Raw genomic sequence first — 21,374 nt, forward strand, 5'->3', positions numbered from 1 at the left:
AGTATCTCTAGAACTGTATGAAAGAACAAGTGATAATGGGCAACCTTTTCTTTACCTCTCATTGACTACAAAAGGTCTCTAGTGATACTCTTTTTTAGAATATATTTGCTATAAGTTTTAGATAGCACTTACCATGTTATGAAAAAGTCCATTTAGGTCTATTTTTTATAATGTTATGACTATAAAGAAATTTGTATATTTTGTCAAAATTTTTCTGCATCTTTTGATTTAGTCATGTGATTTGTTATTTTTTAACTTAATTTAATTTTAATTTAATCTAATTAAATTTAATACTGACTCAATCCTACCCTCCTGCTATAGGAATACAAGAACTTGGGCATAGTGTAAAATGTTTTTAATATGTAGCTACAGCATCTTTGCTAATATTTTCTTCAATATGTTTCCATTGAAATCCATTGAAGATATTGGCTTATAGTTTTTTTTCTCTGACTTCAATCTCACTGATTTAGATATTGGGCTCTCTTATAGAAGGAATTGGGGATTTCCTAATTTTACAATCTGGATAAAAATGGAGTCAAATAGTTTTCTGATTGTTTAATAGTATTAATTTGTAAGCTCAACTAATCCTGAGTTCCTTCAAGTCTTATTCAATTTCTTTTTCTGAGACTGAATTATTTAAATGCATTATTACTTCTGATGATGATCTGGGTAATAAAATTTATTTTCAAGCATGAAAATAAGTAATTTATTTTGAAAACATGAGGACTTATGTCATCTGCTAATTATTAAATCCAATAAGAGTCGTTTCACAAGATGGAATTTGTTATATAGTTTCTTTAATACTCTCTTCTGCTTTTACTTTTTCCTGAGGTAGTAAGTGCTCAGTCTTTAGTAATAATCCTTCACTTGTTGAACTACGAAGAAATGCACGTACCACAAAAGGTCCTAGAAACAAATAAAACAAAATTTGTATTATATTCAATGTACAATACCTGTTATCTACATGCTGACACACAATAAGCAACATTTACTACCAAACTGTATTGAACGAAAGGTATTGATATTTACTGAATTGTTTATAATTCTAAATAATTTTTTAAAGTCTTAAAACAAAGACTTCCCTTTTAGCATACAAGATAAACTCGCTTTTTACTTTAAAAAAAAAAAAGTGTCCTTAAATGTCCTTCCATCTCTCCAAGCAATTCATCTCTTTCCCAGATGATATTCACCCAAATTTCATTTTATTACAAAGATAATATAAAAGGGAGCAGGTGGTGATATTCACATTAAGTGAAAAGACAGTAAATATTTATTTAAACATTCAGCACAGCTGCTACTTTGCCACCACTTAGTGAGATTCCCTGAAAATAGATAAATTGAAATGTGATCAACCAAGTGGTAGCTTCCTTTAAAAATGACATTTTCCCCCTCAAAAGAAACAATTGATTTCAGGTCAGCATAAGCTGGCCACAAGTGTATTGCTAGTTTAAATAAATGACATCATTCAAGAAATGCCAAATTGGGGGGGGGGGGGGGGGGGGGAGGGGAAGAAAGAGCTGGTCAAGTGGCCAAACTTATGGATAATTATTGGATGGCCCTGGCACTCTGATTATTATTAATTTCTGAATTTATGAAACCAAGAGAAAGTGAGGAAGGGTCATGGGAATTTTGCTGGGCTACCAAAGGTAAATTTATGAGAGTATAAACATGAGTCCCATAGCACCAGTGGGTTGTTACAGGGAATACCACATATCTCTGTCTTTCAACAAGAACATGTTACAAAAAAATTGCATAATGAGAAGGTGAAGGAGATGAACAAAGACCCTGAAATTACCAAGGGATCTTTTGTAGAATTCAAGCCATGTATTATTGAAGCCCACCAAAAACTCAATTCTACTAGGACTATTATTCACTATTCTTCAATGTATTCATATTATTGAGACTAGTCCAGATTGCAAACCACCCAAGTTTTTTCAATCTGGATGACTCCTCATCATGTACTTCCATGGATCCTTCACAAACATCCACCTAATGTGCTTCTTTATGACACTGTCATGACTTTAAGAAATTCTGGTAATCTTATTTAAATTTTCAGTATGTATATAATATCACAAGGTCAAATTATCACATATCAAAGAACGTACCACTACTCTGTGGTTTGTGCCTGCAGACATCAGTGAAAACAGCTTGCAGATTAGCAATTATTTCATTATTTGGCATATCCAGCTGAAAGGAAATGATAAAATTATAAACAATATAGAAACATGTATTGTAAATCAATATTCAAATTAGCAAAGACATAAAATAGTTTTTTTAAAAATTGTGGGAAGACAAGAACACATTTGGTTTAGTTGTGAATGATTCAAATATTCTGGGAAATGATTTGGAGTTAAAAAAAATGACTAAATAATTCATTCTTCCCTTCAATCTAATTATCCTATAATTAGGTTTAAATATCAGAGTAGTCAACAGGAAGAAGAGTCCCATAGATATCAAAATAATCATGGCAGCACTATTTCTAGTAACAAGAATCTGGAAATAATTCTGTGCTTTACACAAGTGATTACACTTGGGGAATGGCTAAACAAACTAAACTATAGTAGATATATAAATAAAATTGAATACTACAACACTTGAGGAATAAATAATTCAAAGAAATAAGGCAAAACTTTAATGAGCTAATACAGAACAAGAAAGCAGAATCAAAATAATATGAACAACTATAACAATATAAATAAAAACATTAAAAGACAGTAGAATTCAGATCAAATATAGTAGGCAATGTTGATTCCATATGACTGATGTTAACTACATTTCCTTTCAGTTAAGAAATCATAGACTAAGAGTAGAAAGTGACATGCTGCCAACTTCAATTACTATATTAAATAGTTTTATAAAGCTTCTTTTTTTGGTAAGGAAAGATGCTATTAGAGTATTTATTGGAAAACCATATCCAAACAAAATGTATCAAAATAAAATGTGAATGAGAAAATAAGAAACAGAAAGATAGCAGATGATTGGGAAAACATTGATTAGAAAAGAAATTTATATAGTATTATTTTTTTTAACAGTTCTCTGGCAAAAAAAGAGTCCCTCTCTTGGGAAGATGTGGGATTTTCTTGCTTTCTCCAACTAGGCTCACAGTCAGTGCCCTACTTTCCCAATTGGTTAAGGCCTTGTCTGGGCACCCAGTTTGGATCAAAGGGAAGACCTTCTGGGGCAGCCAGAGACCTCAATGAGTTCAGGTGCTGAAAATAACATGTGAAAAGCAATGGAGTTTAGTTTAATGAAAACTTTTGTTACAAGTAATGGGGAAGAGGAGGAAAGAGTGTCCAATACATAATTCAGGCAGATCCATCAACATAAGAATATAACATATAAGGGCAGCGCTGTGTTAGGGAACACAGTCACAGACCCAGACAGCAGGAAAAAGGTTCTCCAAGAGAAAGATGTGCTCCTGCTAGAAGAGAGAATGTTCTCCAAAGGCCTTTTCTACTCTACTTTTGGATGCTTCCCCTAGCACATAAATGTTTGTTATCAAGAAGTAAAAATGAGATAGTGGTTAACAAAAATACCATCTTAGGGGATATTGCTCATTAGGGGAATAACAAGCTTGTGGTAGACAACATTATTTGGGGGACACAGCTGCACTAATCTTTGAAAATATTATTGTCAGTATTCTTCCATGAGTATGTTCCATGAAGTACAGTCTCACTTAAAGGAAGACTGTCATGGTGGTTGCAAGAACACAATCTTGTAACAAACATTGAACTCTTATGAACCTGAAATGACTTCCACATAAATCTTATTCTGACATTCATTTTCAGGCCACATGAATGAGATGTATACATAGGATCACACTAACTTTACATAATCTACATAATTCTGAAATTTTTCAACTTTACATTCTTTGTCTTCAAATCAATTTCTCCAAAGTCCTTACTTCAACAACACAAGAAATACCCCTGGGAATTAGTTATGTCAAAATCAATCAGTTTCTTGGTGTGTTTTTAAAATAATGGGGGAAAAAACTCTCATTTTCAGGCAGTGAATCCCTCCACAAAAAGACTTGGATTTATCCATACTATCACACTATATACAAAATCACACATTCTCATCATGTTTTGCTTAACCTTCCCATATTGCAAACACCACAAACAAAACAAGGAACACCTTGCAATTTAGTAAATACCAACCAGAAAAACAAGCAAGGAATATGTCCTGTTTATAAAGCTAAAAAACAAACCAAATTTGTAAGTCTTTTGTTTGACATTCAAATAGGAAGGTCTTTTGTAAAGATACCAAATAATTTAAGCCCATTGAATTCAAAGAATTGAAAAATGAAGTCATCTAAGAAAAAAAGAACATTTCTAAAATCAAGTTATAGTCAACCAAATGGCAAAATTGCCAGTTAAGAGAGCAAAAGTTCATATAATACATCTATCATAAATTCCTCTGAGATCTTTGTGGACAATTTATATTGGACAGACAAAAATCCGAGGGCCAGGTGTTACTACTCTGCACTAATAATCGTCCAGAGGATTCTTTTAAGATTCCTCTACTAGTACCTTCTTTTGAGACTGGAAACTATAACTTTTGGCAATATGGCATCTTTTTAAATTTTCTGTTTGTTTCTTTAAAAATTGAACAATTAATCTGGTTCCTAAATCCTTTTTCTTGGAATGCAGTGGTGATTGATGGTGAGTGAAGTGTGTGTATGTGTATAGGAAGAGGGCATGGTAGGAAACTATAGGCTCCTTAAGAATTACAAGAACCTGAAGAATTTCTGCCAGCATTTACCACAAGTTTATGTAGGAGAACTCAGACTATGCTTGAATGGATTCAGTGGAAAAGCCTGAAGACATCCTAATGAGGCTCCATTGCTAATACACTCAATGATACTGTTGGGCGGTTTCAAATTTTTATGACAAAAAGCAAGACCATGGACTCTAACAGATTCTTTCCCACTAAACTGTAAGCTCCTTGAGGAAATTAACAAACATTAATGAAGTTTTTCATCAGCACACAGTAGTGTTTAATTATAACATATTGACTAACTGAATACTTATTTGCTGGAAGAATAAAATTCCATTTCTTTGGTAAAGTCACACTAAAAATACCTGTATCATGATGCTAGGTATCATATTAGCCAGAATTTAGCAAGATTTGTATATATATCATATCTATTTTGATAATATTTATCAAATTGCCTTGGGGGGAAATGATTAGGGGTAGCTTGGTTTTAAGGCTATAATCTAAATTGACTTAGAACAATTTTTAAAGATAGAAATAGATTACAGGCATTCTGTATCTTTCTAGGTATCCAGAAATCTTTTATTTCTTCCGGCTTTTGAGAGACAAAATGGAATCTCCTCATAATGCTAGTGTTGAAATAGAGAATAACAATAGTTCCCAATGACAAAGTGACTTCCTCAAAGCAGCCTTAAGAGAAAGTATCATATCACTGGAAATAGTAAATTTAGAAAACAAAGAATTAACTTCCTTTCAGGAATATCTTGTTTTTTTCACTACCATAAAGTATCTGATTCTTTAAAATAAAAGTTAAAAAAGAAAAGACATGTTCCCATTAGCCCAACAACTGGCAAATATAATTCTTCACCATGTGACACATAAATAGAATTTGTGTTCTGTGGTGAATTCTGATAAGTGGAATGTCAATGCCACAAGGAAAGGAACGTGTTAGTTTTTGCCTTGGTATTCTGAGGGCCTTGTTCATTAAGTAGGTGCTTAATACATTCTTATAAAATTTAATTTATTGAAGCATTTTCTTGGGGGAAAACGAGGGGATGACATCAAAAAATTTTAAAAATGCATTATCTACCAGTCTCAATAAGTATTGAAAATAAGTTTTGCTTCCAAGCTAAAAGGAAGTTATACTTCCTATCCTCAGATATTCTGGGAAATCCCCAGTGGTCTGATGGAAACTGGCAATAAGAATAAAGCATTTTTGTCACTCTTCTAACTTCTATAGCCGAATTACTTTGCTTTATGCTAATGAGTACTGGCAGAATTGTTCTGGAGTGTTTTTTTCACTCCTTAATTTTTAAATTTTCCGGGCAGCTAGGTGGCACAGTGGATAAACACCAGCCCTCTGGTTCAATATGACCTCAGACACTTAACACTTTCTAACTGTGTGACCCTGGGCAAGTCACTTAACTCCAACGGCCTCAGTAAGAAAAAAAAAATTTAATTTTCCTTTAAGATTATTTTCTTGAAATTCAAACATATTAAACTGTAGAATTAAAAGAAAAACAAATTTTTTATCATTAATTTAAAGGAGTAAGAAGATTAATTAAACTGCTATGTTTTTTAATTGAATTTAGTCATATATTGCCTTTAGGCTATGTTTTTTTAATGTATCAATCAGTATTCCAGAAAAAGCCTTCAAAAACTTATCTAAATTCCAATAGACTTGGGATGAAAAATTCCATCTGCATCCAGAGAGAGAACTACGGAGACTGGATACACATTGAAGCATACTATTTTCATCTTTTTTTGTTGTTTGCTTTTTCTTTCACAACATGACTAATATGTAAATGTGTTTGAAATGATTGTACATATACAATCTATATCAGATTGCTTGATGTCTTGGAGAAAGAAAAGATAAGGGAAAAAAATTCAGAAATCAAAATTTTACAAAAATGAATAATGAAAACTATCTTTACATGTAATTGAAAAAATAAAATACTACTAAAAAAAACCTGTCTATAATATATATATATATCTTGTAGTTTTTCTGAACTCTAAATACAGACGTGTTTTTCCTGTTCTAGCACATTCACTAAAACCAAAGGCATTTAGATTTCAACATATAACATGCTTATATTCACTTGCCTGCATTTCTGTATTTTTGTTACAACATATATTTCAACTTTTATTAAATGCTAGGCTGACAATTTTCTGGCAGAAAATGTCAACATGCTATTTATTACATAAGCAAAATGCAATAGAGAGACTGATGTTTACTGCTTTTGGAAGAAATGGAACACATGGGAGACAGGCATATATAAAAGTTTCAAACAGATTAAAAAATGGTTATAAGACCAGTTAAATGAGGTCCCAGCATGTCTGTTTGTACTTGAATCCCTGTCTAAAAAGATCTGGTTTTATATCAATTGTTTTCTATCTTAGGAAGGAAAAGGAGGATGAGGAAAGGGAGAAAAAAAATATGGAAATCAAAATCTTATAAAAGTAAATGTTGAAAAATACATTTATATGTAATTGGAAAAAATAAAATACTACTAAGTAGAAAAAAATTTAAAAAGCAAATAAATAAAAAGATCTGGTTAGATAACTCCAGTATTTCTCAAAAGCTCAATATTTACAAAGTCAGAAAACAGTTTAAGATATCCTGCATGCTGAATGATATCTATCCAAAAACCATGGGGCTGAAAAGTATACGTACTTGAACACAAAGCTACACAAAGCAATGTAATTACTCAGACTTTAATAGCCTTATATATAAAAATTATTTGGATTTATTGATTGTTAAATTCAATCTTACATATGATTTTTAGAGACTTTATAAATTAATCCCTTTATAAACTAGAATGGCATGGCACAATGATGTTTTTGCTTATGTAAGCAATGCCTTTGGAGGAAGAAGGCCTGGGTTTAAAGATCATTTTAACTGTAAAAAAATGAAATTGTTTAACATAACACATGTGGCAGGCTAGGGCTGACCAGGATCATTTTGGTACTACAAGTTCAACAATGAAATAAAATTAAACTTTCATAAAAGATCTGACAGTTTTGTAGTTTGGAAAAAAAACAAGAAAAAAACAAAACTTAAGTTCTTAAGTTCCTGTCTCCCCTTCTGCCATGAGAGAATTGTTTCAGAGCCTTTATGTGGAGAAGGGCCTCTGCCCTTTCCTAATTCAGCCAACATGCCCCTGAGCCATTGCCCTCTTGTTCCCCCTCACCTTTTATATAAAATAAAATCTCTTTCAGAGAAGAGCAGCCAGATGACCCAGTGGACAGAGTACTGAGCTCGGAGTTAGGAACTCAAATCAGGTCTCAAGCCACTTTCTATCTATGTGACTGGGCAAGTCACTTTCCCCTGTCTGCCTCAGTTCCTCATCTGTAAAAATGAGCTGGAGAAGGAAATGACAGATCATTTCAGTGTCTTTGCCAAGAAAACCCCAAATGGGGTCATGAAGAGTGGGAAGGGGACTGCCTGCATCTTTCTTCCATCATAGCTCCTGCACTGAGAGGACTGAATGGAGAGAGGGGAAGGGGCTGTGGTTCTGGAAAGCTCTGGGTCCCTGGACTGCTTGTGGAGGGTTTTTAAAACATCAAGGTCTAGGGAAAGCTTCATGGACTCTGGCAATCAGGAAGTCCCACTGAGCCTCTTTCCCCTGAACCACTTAAACCTCAGGGTATCAGGATACTTCTCCCACCACAAAGAGTAAAAAGCTTTTTTTTTAAATTGCTGGTCGGGCTGATTAAATAATAAGTCATCTTTACTGTATTCTCCCACTCATGTCCTCATGTGGTGACATTACAATTTGGAAATGACGACCAAATTTGAAATATTTCCAAGATCAGAGCCAGCCAAAAGTCGGTTACTGTTCACCCTCATTCCTAACCAAAGTGCCCCAGAGGAGTCATCAACCCTAGTAAATGCAAAACTGGCATCATCGCTGCCCACTTTCATATGAAAAGAGCTGTTACTAGTTCTGGCTTATGAAGAAGTTTTTAAAATAAAAAAAACTAAGGCAGTCATTACATACCATACTGGGACTGAGAGGTGATCCCTTTAATGAAATTTTTTTTGACTGTTTTAATGATTTCTTTAAGGCTCAGGTGCAGAAGATATTATCTAGAGTGGCAAAGTAAACATGGCAGCATTCATGAAGCAACACAATCAGACCTAAATGCCAAACCTTTCATTGTTAGTCTGACAGCTTCTCCTGGAAAAATGGATCATATGGGACTGTTCTGGGAAGAGGAGATCAGGAAGAGAAGCTGTAGGAGAGGAAGAAATTGCTGCTTCCCAGAGTTCTCAGAAAAGGATATCCATATAACAAATCATTACAGAAATGTGAACCAGTCTAGTGTGTGAAAAACTCAAAGACCCCAGCTTCTGGTGTAAGAACTCACTATTTGACTTTTAAAAATGCTGGAAAAACTGGAAAATAGTATGGCAGAAACTAGGCAGTGACCAACACCTAATTCCCTATTCAAAGATAAGGTCAAAATGGGTTCATGATTTAATCATAAAGGGTTATACTATAAGCAAATTAGGAGAACAAGGGATAGTCTATCTCTCCACTCTGTGAAGAAAGAATTTTATGACCAAAGAAAAATTAGAGAACATTATGAAATGCAAAATGAATAATTTTGAGCATATTAAATTTAAAAGACTTTGCATAATCAAAACTAATGCAGCCAAGATTAGAAGAAAAGCAGAAAGTTAGGAAAAAAATTTTTACATCCAGTGTTTCTAATAAAGGCCTCATTTCTAAGATATATAGAGAGAACTGTGGTAACAAAATTATGTGATGATCAACTCTGATGGACTTGGTTCTTTTCAACAATGGAGATTGATTCAGGCCTATTCCAATAGACTTGTGATGGAGAGAGCCTTTCACATCTAGAGAGAGAACTATGGAGACTAAATGTGGATCAAAGCATAGTATTTTCACCTTTTCGGGGAGGGGTTATTATGGTTTATTTGCTTTTTTTCCTTTCTTATATATTTTTTCTTTTTGATCTGATTTTTTCTTGAGCAGCATGGTAAATATGGAATTTAGAAGAACTGCACATTTAACCTATATTGGATTGCTTGTTATCTAGGGGTGGAAGGAGAGGGGAAAGTTGGGAGAAAAATATGGAGCACAGTTTTGCAAAACTGAATGTTGAAAACTGTTGTAATATGGGAGCCACCTGCCAGTGGCTGCTGGAGATCTAACTCAGACCTGTTGAATCTCTTCATGTGAAAGGATGATGATGATATAAGGAGACTGAGAGGTTGCTGTTCTCTGACTTCTCTCCTGAGAGGCTGTCTCATCTGACCTCTCTCATCTTCCTTCTGTCTCCAATTTATTTCATTCCCTGTCCACAAGCAACATTTGTATCAGCAAAGGCTGCTTTGCAACTCCTTCAAGTGTTATGGTTCACAGCTGTGGAGTTGCCCCTTCATTTAGGCATGGTACTTAACAGAAAACCATCTTTGCATGTATTTGGAAAAAACAAAAAACTATTATTTTTTTAAAAAAGTGAACCACAAGCAGCCAGTGCCCATATAACTAGCCATCCTTACCTTATCAGTTTACCATACACAACTACCTGACTGATGCTGCTCTTCTAGTCCAGAAGGAAGCTGCAGGTGATATTTGAAATGTCCTTAAATTCAAATTTCACCTGAATGTCCATCACAAAGATTTTGTTTCATTTTTTAAAAAAGCATCAGAGAATGGTGTCCTTCCCCTAGGAGAGGCCACTTCTCTTCTTTCTGACCAGCATTGGCTTTGGTACTAAATACTCAACATTCAGTTTTGATTGTTTTCTGGTTGTTTCTTCTGTTTATATTGCTGCAGCCATTGTACACATTGTTTTCCTGATTCTATTATTTTGGTTTTTTCTGAGTTGGTATAAACCCATCTGTGCTACTCTATGTGGATCATGTTAATGGTTTCTTGCAGCACAAGAACATTTTATTCCATTTCCTACTACAGTTTGTTAGGCCATTCCCAATGCCAAGACATATCTTTGTTTCCAATTCTCTGCTACCATCATACAAAAAACAACTGTGAAAGACCTAAAGAATTGTTATCAATGCAATAATCAATGCTAACTCCAGAAGACTGGTGCGAGATCACACTTCCCATATAGGGGCAAAATGGTCTCAATGGGCAAATGTGCCAATGTGTGGGTTGGCTTTGACTAATCCTATTTGTTGAAAGGCAAGTTTTTTGTTTTTTAATTCTGGGTAGAAACTATAATAGGGAGTAATAAGAATACCAAAAAGCCCTCCCCCCTCACCAACCCCCCCCCCAAAAAAAACAAACAAACCTAGAAAAGAATAATAATGTAATGTTTACAAAACAACATAATAGAGAAAAACAAATTTAGAATGGGACACATAAGCAACGAAGTGTTAGAACTAGCATGTTAAATTTAATGTATACTTTCTAAAGTTACAACAGAGATCCTCTTTACTTTTTTATGTAAGGAACCATTTCCTATTTGTTGCCTGTCAAGTTCAAAATAATAAGAAAAACTAAAAAGAAAATAGATAAAGATTATTTCCTTACATCTATGATTTGGGAGTGAGTTTTTAACTTAATTGATCAAGATCACGAAAGATATAACAAATACTTTCAATTACATAAAATTGAAAATCTTTTGCACACACAAAATAAATGCAGCTAAGATGAATGAAAAAATTGTTGACTGAGGAAAAAAAGATCTTTGCATCAAATAAATATGACCATTAAGGGTCTGGTATCCAAGATAATAGGAAATGAAAACAAATATGGAAAACCAAAAGACATTGACCAATAGAAAGATGCTTGAAGGAAACAAACAGTCTCAAAAAGGACTGCAAACTATTAATAGCCATAGGAAAAAGATCTGATTCCATACAAACAAAATGTCACCTTCAAGGATCTCTCCCAAAAGAGTATATACTACCCATAGATAAAAATAACACCATAACAACAACCTCTGATCATAAATTGCTCTGAAAACAATGAAACAGAAGACACACAATCAACAAAGATGTTTTCCACTACCATGGAGGAGATACTACAAAACAGTCCCGCTAAAGACCATGACAAGATCCTCTAGAAGATTCAATATTCAGATAATGCTGCAATAAGCCCAGAACTTTTCAGAGCCTCCTGAGATATAAAGCTCTTAGAAAGAACTTAGCCTGCTCATTCACACAAGAAAGACCACGTGGATAAGATTATAAGATACATCTGCATGGACACCCTACAGAACCTGCGCACCAACATTTACACCTCAGACAGATAGTACAAATGGAGACTAAGTTGGGCCCAGAATTGAATGGAGGGCAGGTTGGATTACCTTTGGGAAACTGCAATGATCCTTCAGTGACAACCAAGCTTCCTTGTGAAAGTTAAATTTGGTTATTTTTTTTTTTAAATCTCAAGACTGCATTGTTGTTACTCTGTGGCCATGAGAAATGGAACACAGCAGTAACCAAAAAACTGGAAATAACTAACACATCAAGGCTGCACCATACAACCAACAAGCAACTTCTGAGAACCGAAATGAGAGGTATCATAAGGTAAATGTACAATAGAAAGAAAATTGAGGGAGGCTTCTAACATGTTAAGGTAAACTGACAGTGGGTCATGGATCTAAGTCACACCGGACAGGCTGGAATGTGTAATAGTGGGGGGTGGGGGGAAATTCCTCTTTGATTATATCATACATTTTTTTTGAATAATGAGAATGAAATAATGTTTCAAATTATTAATAATGTGAGAAATACATATCAAAACAATTCTGATCTTTTGTTTCATCACCTGCAAATTGGAAAAGATGATGATGAAAGATGCAAATGTTGATGCTGGAGGACCTACAAGAAGGCATACTTACTAATACAAGGTTTCATTGCTGATCATTGATCCAATCACTATGGGAAGCAATTTGAAGTATTCTGTTTTGGAAATCACATTTTAGGAAGGCATCTATAAACTAAAAGTGTAGAGAAAAGGACAACTAGGATAAAAATGGATTTCATGTTCAAACAACAGTAGAAGATGTTTGAGGTATTTAGGCAGTAGTCTTCAAAATGTCTTCAAGGTTTGTCTTATAAAAGAGGAGCAGACACTTCTGCTAGGCCCCAGAAGAAAGCCTGAACAGTAAGACTAGAAGCTGCTTTGTGACAAATCCAAGAAAAATGTTACTAACAATTAAAACTATTTAAAAGTGGAATGGTCTGCCTAAGGAAGTAGGTTCTCCTTCTTTACCACAGTCTAATTCTGTGGATTCAATAATTTATTTAAATTAACACCTACTGTGTCCAGAAAATGGTCCTTATCAATAGGAGAGAGAGAGAGACATATAATCCCTTGTGGAACTTACCAATCAAATCTGAACGTAGAGAAAAGAGAGAGAGAGAGAGAGAGAGAGAGAGAGAGAGAGAGCGCGCACAGGTGTGAAAGCATAAGCTCTCCCTTAAAAAGCTAACCATTTCACAATGATGACAAAATATACCTAATCTATGCCAAAAAGATACATAGTAGAAGATACTATAATTATTATTAAGGTATAATTCCAAAGTAAGGAGGACAAACACAAAGGATATGGAAATTTATAGACATTGTAATTCAGAAGCACAAATGCAAGGGACACATCTATCAAAGGTAAATTATTCTCCACATACATAAAAAGGAACATTATATTCCAATAACTTCCACTGCAACTTACCACTGCTACTTGGGTCTTTAGAAAGTTCCCTCTTTCCTCATCTACTGCAATCTCATGTGCAGTTTTAAAGAATTCAAGCATTTTCACGATGTCATGACTCATGGAATCTGGTGTGAGAAATAAAAAATTTCATGTTTATCAGATGCAAAACAAAAATCACAAAATATTAGAATTGGAAGCAGCCTCTATGCAAAGAATCCTCAGCCCAATGTTCTTGACAAGTTATTACCAGCCTAAAAGATTCTCAACCAGGGGAATGCCCTGCCTCCCGAAGCAGCTCATTCTCTCTCAGGACAGCTCTAACTGTTAAGTTTTTCTTGACTTCAAGTCTTTGTACCACCTGTTGCTAATGGTCTGCCCTCTTTAGACATTACAGAGCAGTTGCAATACCTCTTTTATCTGACTCAGCAACTATCTACTAGACATCTCAAATGGGCAAAGGAACCTCAAATTTATGTCTAAAACTAATTTATTCAATTACTAGATCTCTTGGTCTTCTGTACAAACAATATCCCATCTCCTATCTCTGTTCCTTTGTACCGGTACTCCCTCATTCTGAAAGCCCTTTCACCTTCACCTTTACCTCCGCCTCTGCCTCCACCTCTGCCTCCACCTCTACAGACAGGGAACTACTAAAAGTGTATTAAGCAGTGGGGTAACATGATCAGACCTAATTTTCAGGGAAACAAATCTGACAACATAATGGAGGATGTGGCAGGCAGACCAACCAGAAGGCTACTTCAATAGTCCAGGTATAAGAAGATGGACATGTGACAGGAAGGTGGCAATGTCAGGGAACCAGATACGTGTAATAGATGATATAAAAGTAAAACTGACAAACCTTGGCAAAAGACTGAATACGGGGAGTGAAAGTATGAGTAAGAAGACTGACAATGATATAGACTGTAACTAGAAGGATACTCTACCCATGACAGTAAGAGGAAAGTTAGGAAGAGGAGAGGATTTGAAGAAAAAAATGAGTTCAGTTTTGTTAAGTTTGACATGTCCAACAGGCAGCTAGAGATGGGGTGAGCTGAAAAGTAGGGTTGGATGAGTAGATTTGAGAATCAGAAGCACAGGGAAAAAAAATGAATATATGAGAACTGGAGAGACCACCAAATGAACTATTACAGAGGGAGGCCAGGACAGAGCCCTGAAGGACACACCTATGCGTGGGAAAGGATCCAATAGAAGAAGCACACAGATGATAAGGGAAAAAAACAGAAGAAGTGGTGCCCCCAAAACTAGAGAGAAGAAAAGGATCAAGGAGAAGAGGGTGATGGATAGTGCCAAAGGCTGCAAAGAAGTCAAAAAGTATGAAGACTGAGAAAAGGTTATAAAATCTGGTAATGAAGAGAAATCATTAACAACTCTGGAGAGAGTGGTTTTGTTTAAATAATGGATAGACTTTAAATTATATTATATTATACTATACTATATTATATTATATTATATTATATGACATTTAAATAATGTCAGACTGCACAACATTAAGAAAAGAGTGAGAGGTTTAGGGGGTGGAACCAAGATGGCAAAGAGTAGACAGGACATTGCCCGAGCTCTCCCCCGAGTCCTCCCTTAGAAACAACATTAGATCAAGCCTCTGAGTGGATTCTGGAGTGACAAAACCCATAGACATTTGGAGTATAATAATTTTCCAGCCTAAGATATCTTGGAAGGACTTCAGGAAAGGCCTATCTCAATTGGGCAAGGGGGAAAGCGGCCCAGAAAAGGCACAGTGTAGGGAGGCCCAGCATGGGTAGACCCAACATGGAGAACTTAGTGGGAGGCTCTTAGCCAGAGGGTCAGCAGACCACCAATGCAACTTCCAAAAGCAAATGGTGAGCCCCCAGACTCCAGAGCAAGAGGCAGGCCTTGGGCAGGCTCACTGGCACAGAGGGGAAGCCTGCAGCAGCACCTGTCCCAGCACAGTCAGTGAAAAGCCTCTATCACCCTGCAGAAGAAGCTTGGGAAAGTCTCCCCTGTCCCCTAGGAGCAGACCTTAATCTTAAAATATGAGCAAAAAAAGCAAAAAGAGCTTTGCCCAGAGATCTACTATGGAGACAGGGAAGATCAGAAGACAAACCCAGAAGATGTGAAAGGCAAAATGACTTTAGCTAAAGCCTGGAAGTGGGATATGAACTGGTCTCCAGCTCAAAAGACACTCTTAGATGAATGTTAAAAGAATCTTAAAAGAGAGAAGAAAAATAGGGAAAATAAATGAGTTTTGCAAGAGGGTTATGACAAGCTGGAGAAAAAAGTCAGCAGCTTAACTGAAGAAAACAACTCCTTAAAAAATTTGGCAAAATGGAAAAAATTCTACTGAACAAAAAACAACTCTTTAAGAATACAATTGAGCAAATGTAAAAGGAAGTAAAAAAGTTAATTGAAGAAAATAATGCATTAAAAATTAGAATTGGATAAATGAAAGTGAATGATTCAGTGAGACATCAAGAATCAGTCAAACATTTCAAGGCAATCCTAATAAACTTTAGATAGAAAATGCTATGGCATGAAGAAAAGGAACTATGGAGATTGAAAGTAGATCAGAATGTTATATCCACTTCTTTTTTCTGTATTGTTTTCCTCTCCCATGGTTTTTCTCTTTTGTTTTGATTTTTCTCTCCGAAAATGATTCATAAAGCAATGGGTATTAAAAATTTTTTTAATAAAAAAAAAAGATTTTATTTGTAGAACACAGTACAGTATAAGATAAACATGGTATAAATGCACCTCGTTATTCAGATCTTGTCTCCCCCATTAGAAAATAAGCATCTTGAGGGCAGAGACTGTTTTTGCTTTTTTTATACTTCCAGTGCCTGACACAGTGCCTGAATGCTTAAGAAATATTTGTTGACATGACTCAACAGAACCCATGACAAAAAAAAAAGATTCCTACCTCCTGGCAGTTTTGTTGGTGGAACTGTGAACAGATCCAACCATTCTGAAGAGCAATTTGGAACTATGCTCAAAAAGTTATTGAAATGCCCATACTCTTTGATCCAGCAATGTTTCTACTGGGACTATATCCCAAAGAGATCTTAAAGGAGGGAAAGGGACCCACATGTGCAAAAAATGTTTGTGGCAGCTCTTTTTTTGTTTTTGTTTTGTTTTAATAACTTTTTATTGACAGAACCCATGCCAGGGTAATTTTTTACAACATTATCCCTTGCACTCACTTCTGTTCCAACTTCTCCCCCCTCCTCCACCCCTTCCCCCAGATGGCAAGCAGTCTTATACATGTTAAATATGTCACAGTATCTCTTAGATTCAACATATGTGTGCAGAACCAAACAGTTCTCTTGTTGCACAGGGAGAATTGGATTTAGAAAGTAAAAATAACCCGGGAAGAAAAACAAAAATGCAAACAGTTTACAATCATTTCCCAGGGTTCTTTCTTTGGGTGTAGCTGCTTCTGTCCATCATTGAGCAACTGAAACTGAGTTAGGTCTTCTCTTTGTCAAAGAAATCCACTTCCATCAGAATACATCCTCATACAGTATCATTGTTGAAGTATATAATGATCTCTTGGTTCTGCTCATTTCACTCAGCATCAGTTCATGTAAGTCTATCCAAGCCTCTCTGTATTCATCCTGCTGGTCATTTCTTACAGAACAATAATTTCCATAACATTCATATACCACAATTTATCCAACCATTCTCCAATTGATGGGCATCCATTCATTTTCCAGTTTTTAGCCACTACAAAAAGAGCTGCCACAAACATTTTGGCACATACAGGTCCCTTTCCCTTCTTTAGTATCTCTTTGGGGCATAAGCCCAGTAGTAACACTGCTGGATCAAAGGATATGCACAGTTTGATAACTTTTGGGGCACAATGCCAGATTGCTCTCCAGAATGGTTGGATTCGTTCACAACTCCACCAATAATACAGCAATGTCCCAGTTTTCCCACATCCCCTCCAACATTCATCATTATTTTTTCCTGTCATCTTAGCCAATCTGACAGGTGTGTAGTGGTATCTCAGAGTTGTCTTAATTTGCATTTCTCTGATCAATAGTAATTTGGAACACTTTCATATGAGTGTAAATAGTTTCAATTTTATCATCTGAAAATTGTTCATATCCTTTGACCAAAATTTATCAATTGGAGAATGGCTTGATTTCTTATAAATTGGAGTCAATTCTCTATAATATTTTGGAAATGAGAAATTATCAGAACCTTTAACTGTGAAAATGTTTTCCCAGTTTGTTGCTTCCCTTCTAATCTTGTTTACATTAGTTTCGTTTACAAAGTTTTCGTTTACAAAGGCTTTTTAATTTGATATAATCAAAATTTTCTATTTTGTGATCAATAATGGTTTCTAGTTCATCTTTGGTCACAAATTTCTTCCTCCTCCACAAGTCTATGTTCCTCTAATTTATTTATAATCTCGTTCTTTATGCCTAAATCATGAATCCATTTTGATCTTATCTTGGCATATAGTGTTAAGTGTGGGTCCATGTGGCAGCTCTTTTTATAGTGGCAAGGAACTGGAAACTGTATGTATCCCAGCAAGGAGAAAGGCCTTTTCATGTGAGCCAGGGATGAAAGCAGAGATAACCCAGAAGCTATCTGGGATTTGTGAGCTGAGGATACAAGTTTCAAATCTATATCAAAATGAGGGTTCCATTACTTGGTTCTTTTCAACAATGAGGTGATTCAAAGCAATTCTAATAGACTTGTGATGGAAAGAGCCATCTGCATCCAGAAAGAAGACTTTGGAGACAATGTAGATCATAGCATAATATTTTCACCTTTTTTGTTGTTTGTTTGCTTGTTTTTTTTCTTTTCTCATTTTCCCCCCTTCTGATCTGATTTTTCTTGTGCAGTATGAAAATGTGGAAATATGTTTAGAAGAACTGCACATTTTTAATCTATACTGAATTACTTGCTGTCCAGGGGAAGAAGAAGGTATGGAGGGAGGGAGAAAAATTTGAAACACAAGGCTTTGCAAAGGTGAATGTTGAAAACTTTTTGCATATATTTTAAAAATAAAAAGCTATTGTTTAATAAATGAATGGAGGAATGAAAGAATGATGAGTGGCAATAGAAAGAAATGATGCCAAATGAAGTGAGCAGAACTAGGAGACTACAGTACACATTTAAGCAGGAATGCTATGTGATGGGATTAACTGTGATAAATTTAGTTCTCCTCAGCAATACACTGATCCAAGATATTTCCAATAGACTCAGGATGGAAAATGCCTTCTGCATTCTGAGACTGAATCAAAGCATACTACTTTCATTTTTTTGTTGTTTCCTCTTTTTCCTTATCATTTTTCTCTTTTGTTAATGATTTTTATTTCACAACATGACTAATATGGAAATGTGTTTAAAATGATTGTACATGTATAACATATATTGCTTGCTGTCTTGGGAAGCAGGGAGGTAAAGAAGGAAGGAATAAAAAAAATTTGGAATTCAAATCTTACAAAAATGAATGTTGAAAATTATTTTTACATGTAATTGGAAAAATAAAATTGAAATTAAAAAAAATAAGGGGCAAGTTATTTTTATATAGTTTCATATATGATTCCCCTTTTTTTCCTGTTCTTTGTATGTGGAAATGACCACATTGTTAAATGTTTATTAAGTAAAGAATTTTAAAAAGTAATTTTAAAAGAATTAATAGATTTCTTTTGGTACTTAAATCATCACCAAACACACACATACACGCATGGGAAAAGAGTCCATTAAGTGATATGTGGCTCATTTCTTTCAGAGCAACACTCAGTAAATATCAAATAATATGCATGGGAAACAAAGTAAAACATAAGGTGTGAACAAAGTGAATCTAATTTAGAAATTAAAGGAGTTCAGAGTACAGATGTGCATCTATGCCAATATATATATATAGGTAGCTGAAATTCAGAATGAAAATGAATTTTACCTATCAAAGTTATTTAGTTTTAAAGGTTTTTTTTTTCAGTTGAACATAATGTACTCAAAAAACAGGATAAAAACATAAGATTTTTGACTGCTATGTAAGTAAATAGCTAATATAATTGTAGCATTTAATGCCCTATAGAATGTGCCATTTCATTTCATTCTACTCACTATCTTCAGCACTATCAAGCTAAACAAGAAAAAGAAAATGATGGTCTCAGATGCAGAGAGTTGTTTTTTTTTCATTTCACCCACTTGTTCAAAATGTAATTTATGTTTTGTCTTTAACGCTTTTGCTAGATAGGAGGAATCAAATGTTTCTAAACTAGGAAATGAATAAGTTCTGAAAATGCCTATTACAGGGTCATTTGTTCCAATGTATTCTAATATTTTTGATAGGTTAATCATTTGTTTGGCACACATAAGCAGCAAATGTTTTGCTTGTGCTATTAACTACATCATGGTTAATGTGTAAAATGAAAAATTTAAAAGGAGGGAAAAGATGTATTTTTCAATGGTCAAATTACTGCTCATTATGAAAATAAAAAACAAACCAAGGCTCATTAATGAAAGCATATAGTTTAAAGAACAGCTTTCATTGTTTGAGGGGAGAGAAAAATCCCTTGAAAAGATTCTGTTCTCAAAAAATGAAAGAGCACTCACCCTGAGGTGAGAATGCTCATCAAAAATTAAAGGAACAAGTAAAGAAGTCAAAACTATTAGTGAATAGACAAAGCAGTGAAAACAACAACATAGCATTAATAAAACTATTATCCTGGAGAGCAAGTTAAAAATGCCTTTTGTGATTCAGTTCAAATTTCTATCCAATTCCATGTGACAAAACTTGATATACATTTAGTCTTGTACTGACTCAAATTAATTTTGGTTTGAATTAGTTAAAACACAAAAGATGCTATTTGATCATATTTTACTTCTTGTTCAAAAATCACAAAATAATAATCTAAGCTCAATTCTCAGTCCAGAAATACAGAACAAATTCCTTCAGTCAATTAGCACTTATTAAACATCTACCACGTGCCAAGAACTATACTGAGATACATAGAAAGACAAAACACAGAGCCCCTGCCCTTGAGGACTTCCCAGTATAATGGGGGAATAAACATGCAACCATATATAAACTAGCTGCCTGCAGGATAAATTGGGACAAATACCAACAACACAGAAGTTATCTAACAGAAAGATGTGTATATTTTGCTAGTCTCAATTTCCTATTTTCTTCAGATACAGAGATAACAAAATATTCCAGTGTAACAGAAAATAGGTAAATTTATTGAAAATTTATTATATCTTGGTTTGTCTTTAAAATTAAAAGAAATATTCACCAAAAAATAAGATTAACAGAAGAAAACTGCACATTTTTTAGGTAGTTTACTGTTTGTTCTAAAATACTAACAAATTCTAATATAGAAATATGTTTTATATGGTTGTACATGTATAGCCTATATATATTACATACTGCTTGCCATCTTAGGAAAGAGAGGGAAAAAAATTTGGAATTCAAAATCTTTCAAGAAATGAATGTTGAAAATTGTCTACATATAATTGGAAAAAAATAAAACACTATTAGATTTTAAAAAATAAATCACTGTCAAATCAAGTTAAAATTTGAAAATGGAAAATGTGCCAATACTATATAATAAACCAAGTTTTAAATGATAATCAATAGCTAACAAGTAAAATTTATTCACTTTAAAAGATTACTGGGGCAGCTAGGTGGCAGAGTAGATAGAGCACCAGCCCTGAAGTTAGGAGAACCTGAATTCAAATCTGATCTCAAGACACTTAACACTTCCTGGCTGTGTGATCCTGGGCAAGTCACTTAACCCCAATTGCCTCGGGGGGGAAAAAAGATTACTATGAAACTGGTAAATTTTAAAAGTGTAGTGGGTCACGGACAACAAAACTGCTGGAAATTGAGTTAAATATTGCACAAAATGGGCAGTTAGGTAGCACAGTGGCACCAGCCCTAGAATAGGGAGGATCTGCATTCAAAAGCAGTATCAGACACTTGATACTTACTAGCTGTGTAATGCTGAGCTAGACAGCCTCAATGGCCTCACCAAAATAAATGAATA

General features: G+C 34.6%; 1 protein-coding gene across 1 annotated transcript in view; it reads right to left on the reverse strand.

Moving 5' to 3' along the window:
* Nucleotides 1-783: 783 nt before the first annotated feature.
* MRPL1 (mitochondrial ribosomal protein L1) overlaps nucleotides 784-21,374 on the reverse strand; it is a 50,881-nt gene continuing 30,290 nt past the window's right edge. Inside the window, exons 7-9 of the mRNA XM_003772885.4 lie at nucleotides 13,390-13,496; nucleotides 2,106-2,187; nucleotides 784-906 (exon numbers count right to left, since the gene is read on the reverse strand). Of these exons, the coding sequence (XP_003772933.1) occupies nucleotides 785-906; nucleotides 2,106-2,187; nucleotides 13,390-13,496 (311 nt within the window). The 3' untranslated portion in view covers nucleotide 784. The remainder of the gene's footprint in view (nucleotides 907-2,105; nucleotides 2,188-13,389; nucleotides 13,497-21,374) is intronic.

This window comes from Sarcophilus harrisii, chromosome 6 (genome assembly GCF_902635505.1).
Source record: "Sarcophilus harrisii chromosome 6, mSarHar1.11, whole genome shotgun sequence".
NCBI classification, from domain to species: Eukaryota; Metazoa; Chordata; class Mammalia; order Dasyuromorphia; family Dasyuridae; genus Sarcophilus; species Sarcophilus harrisii.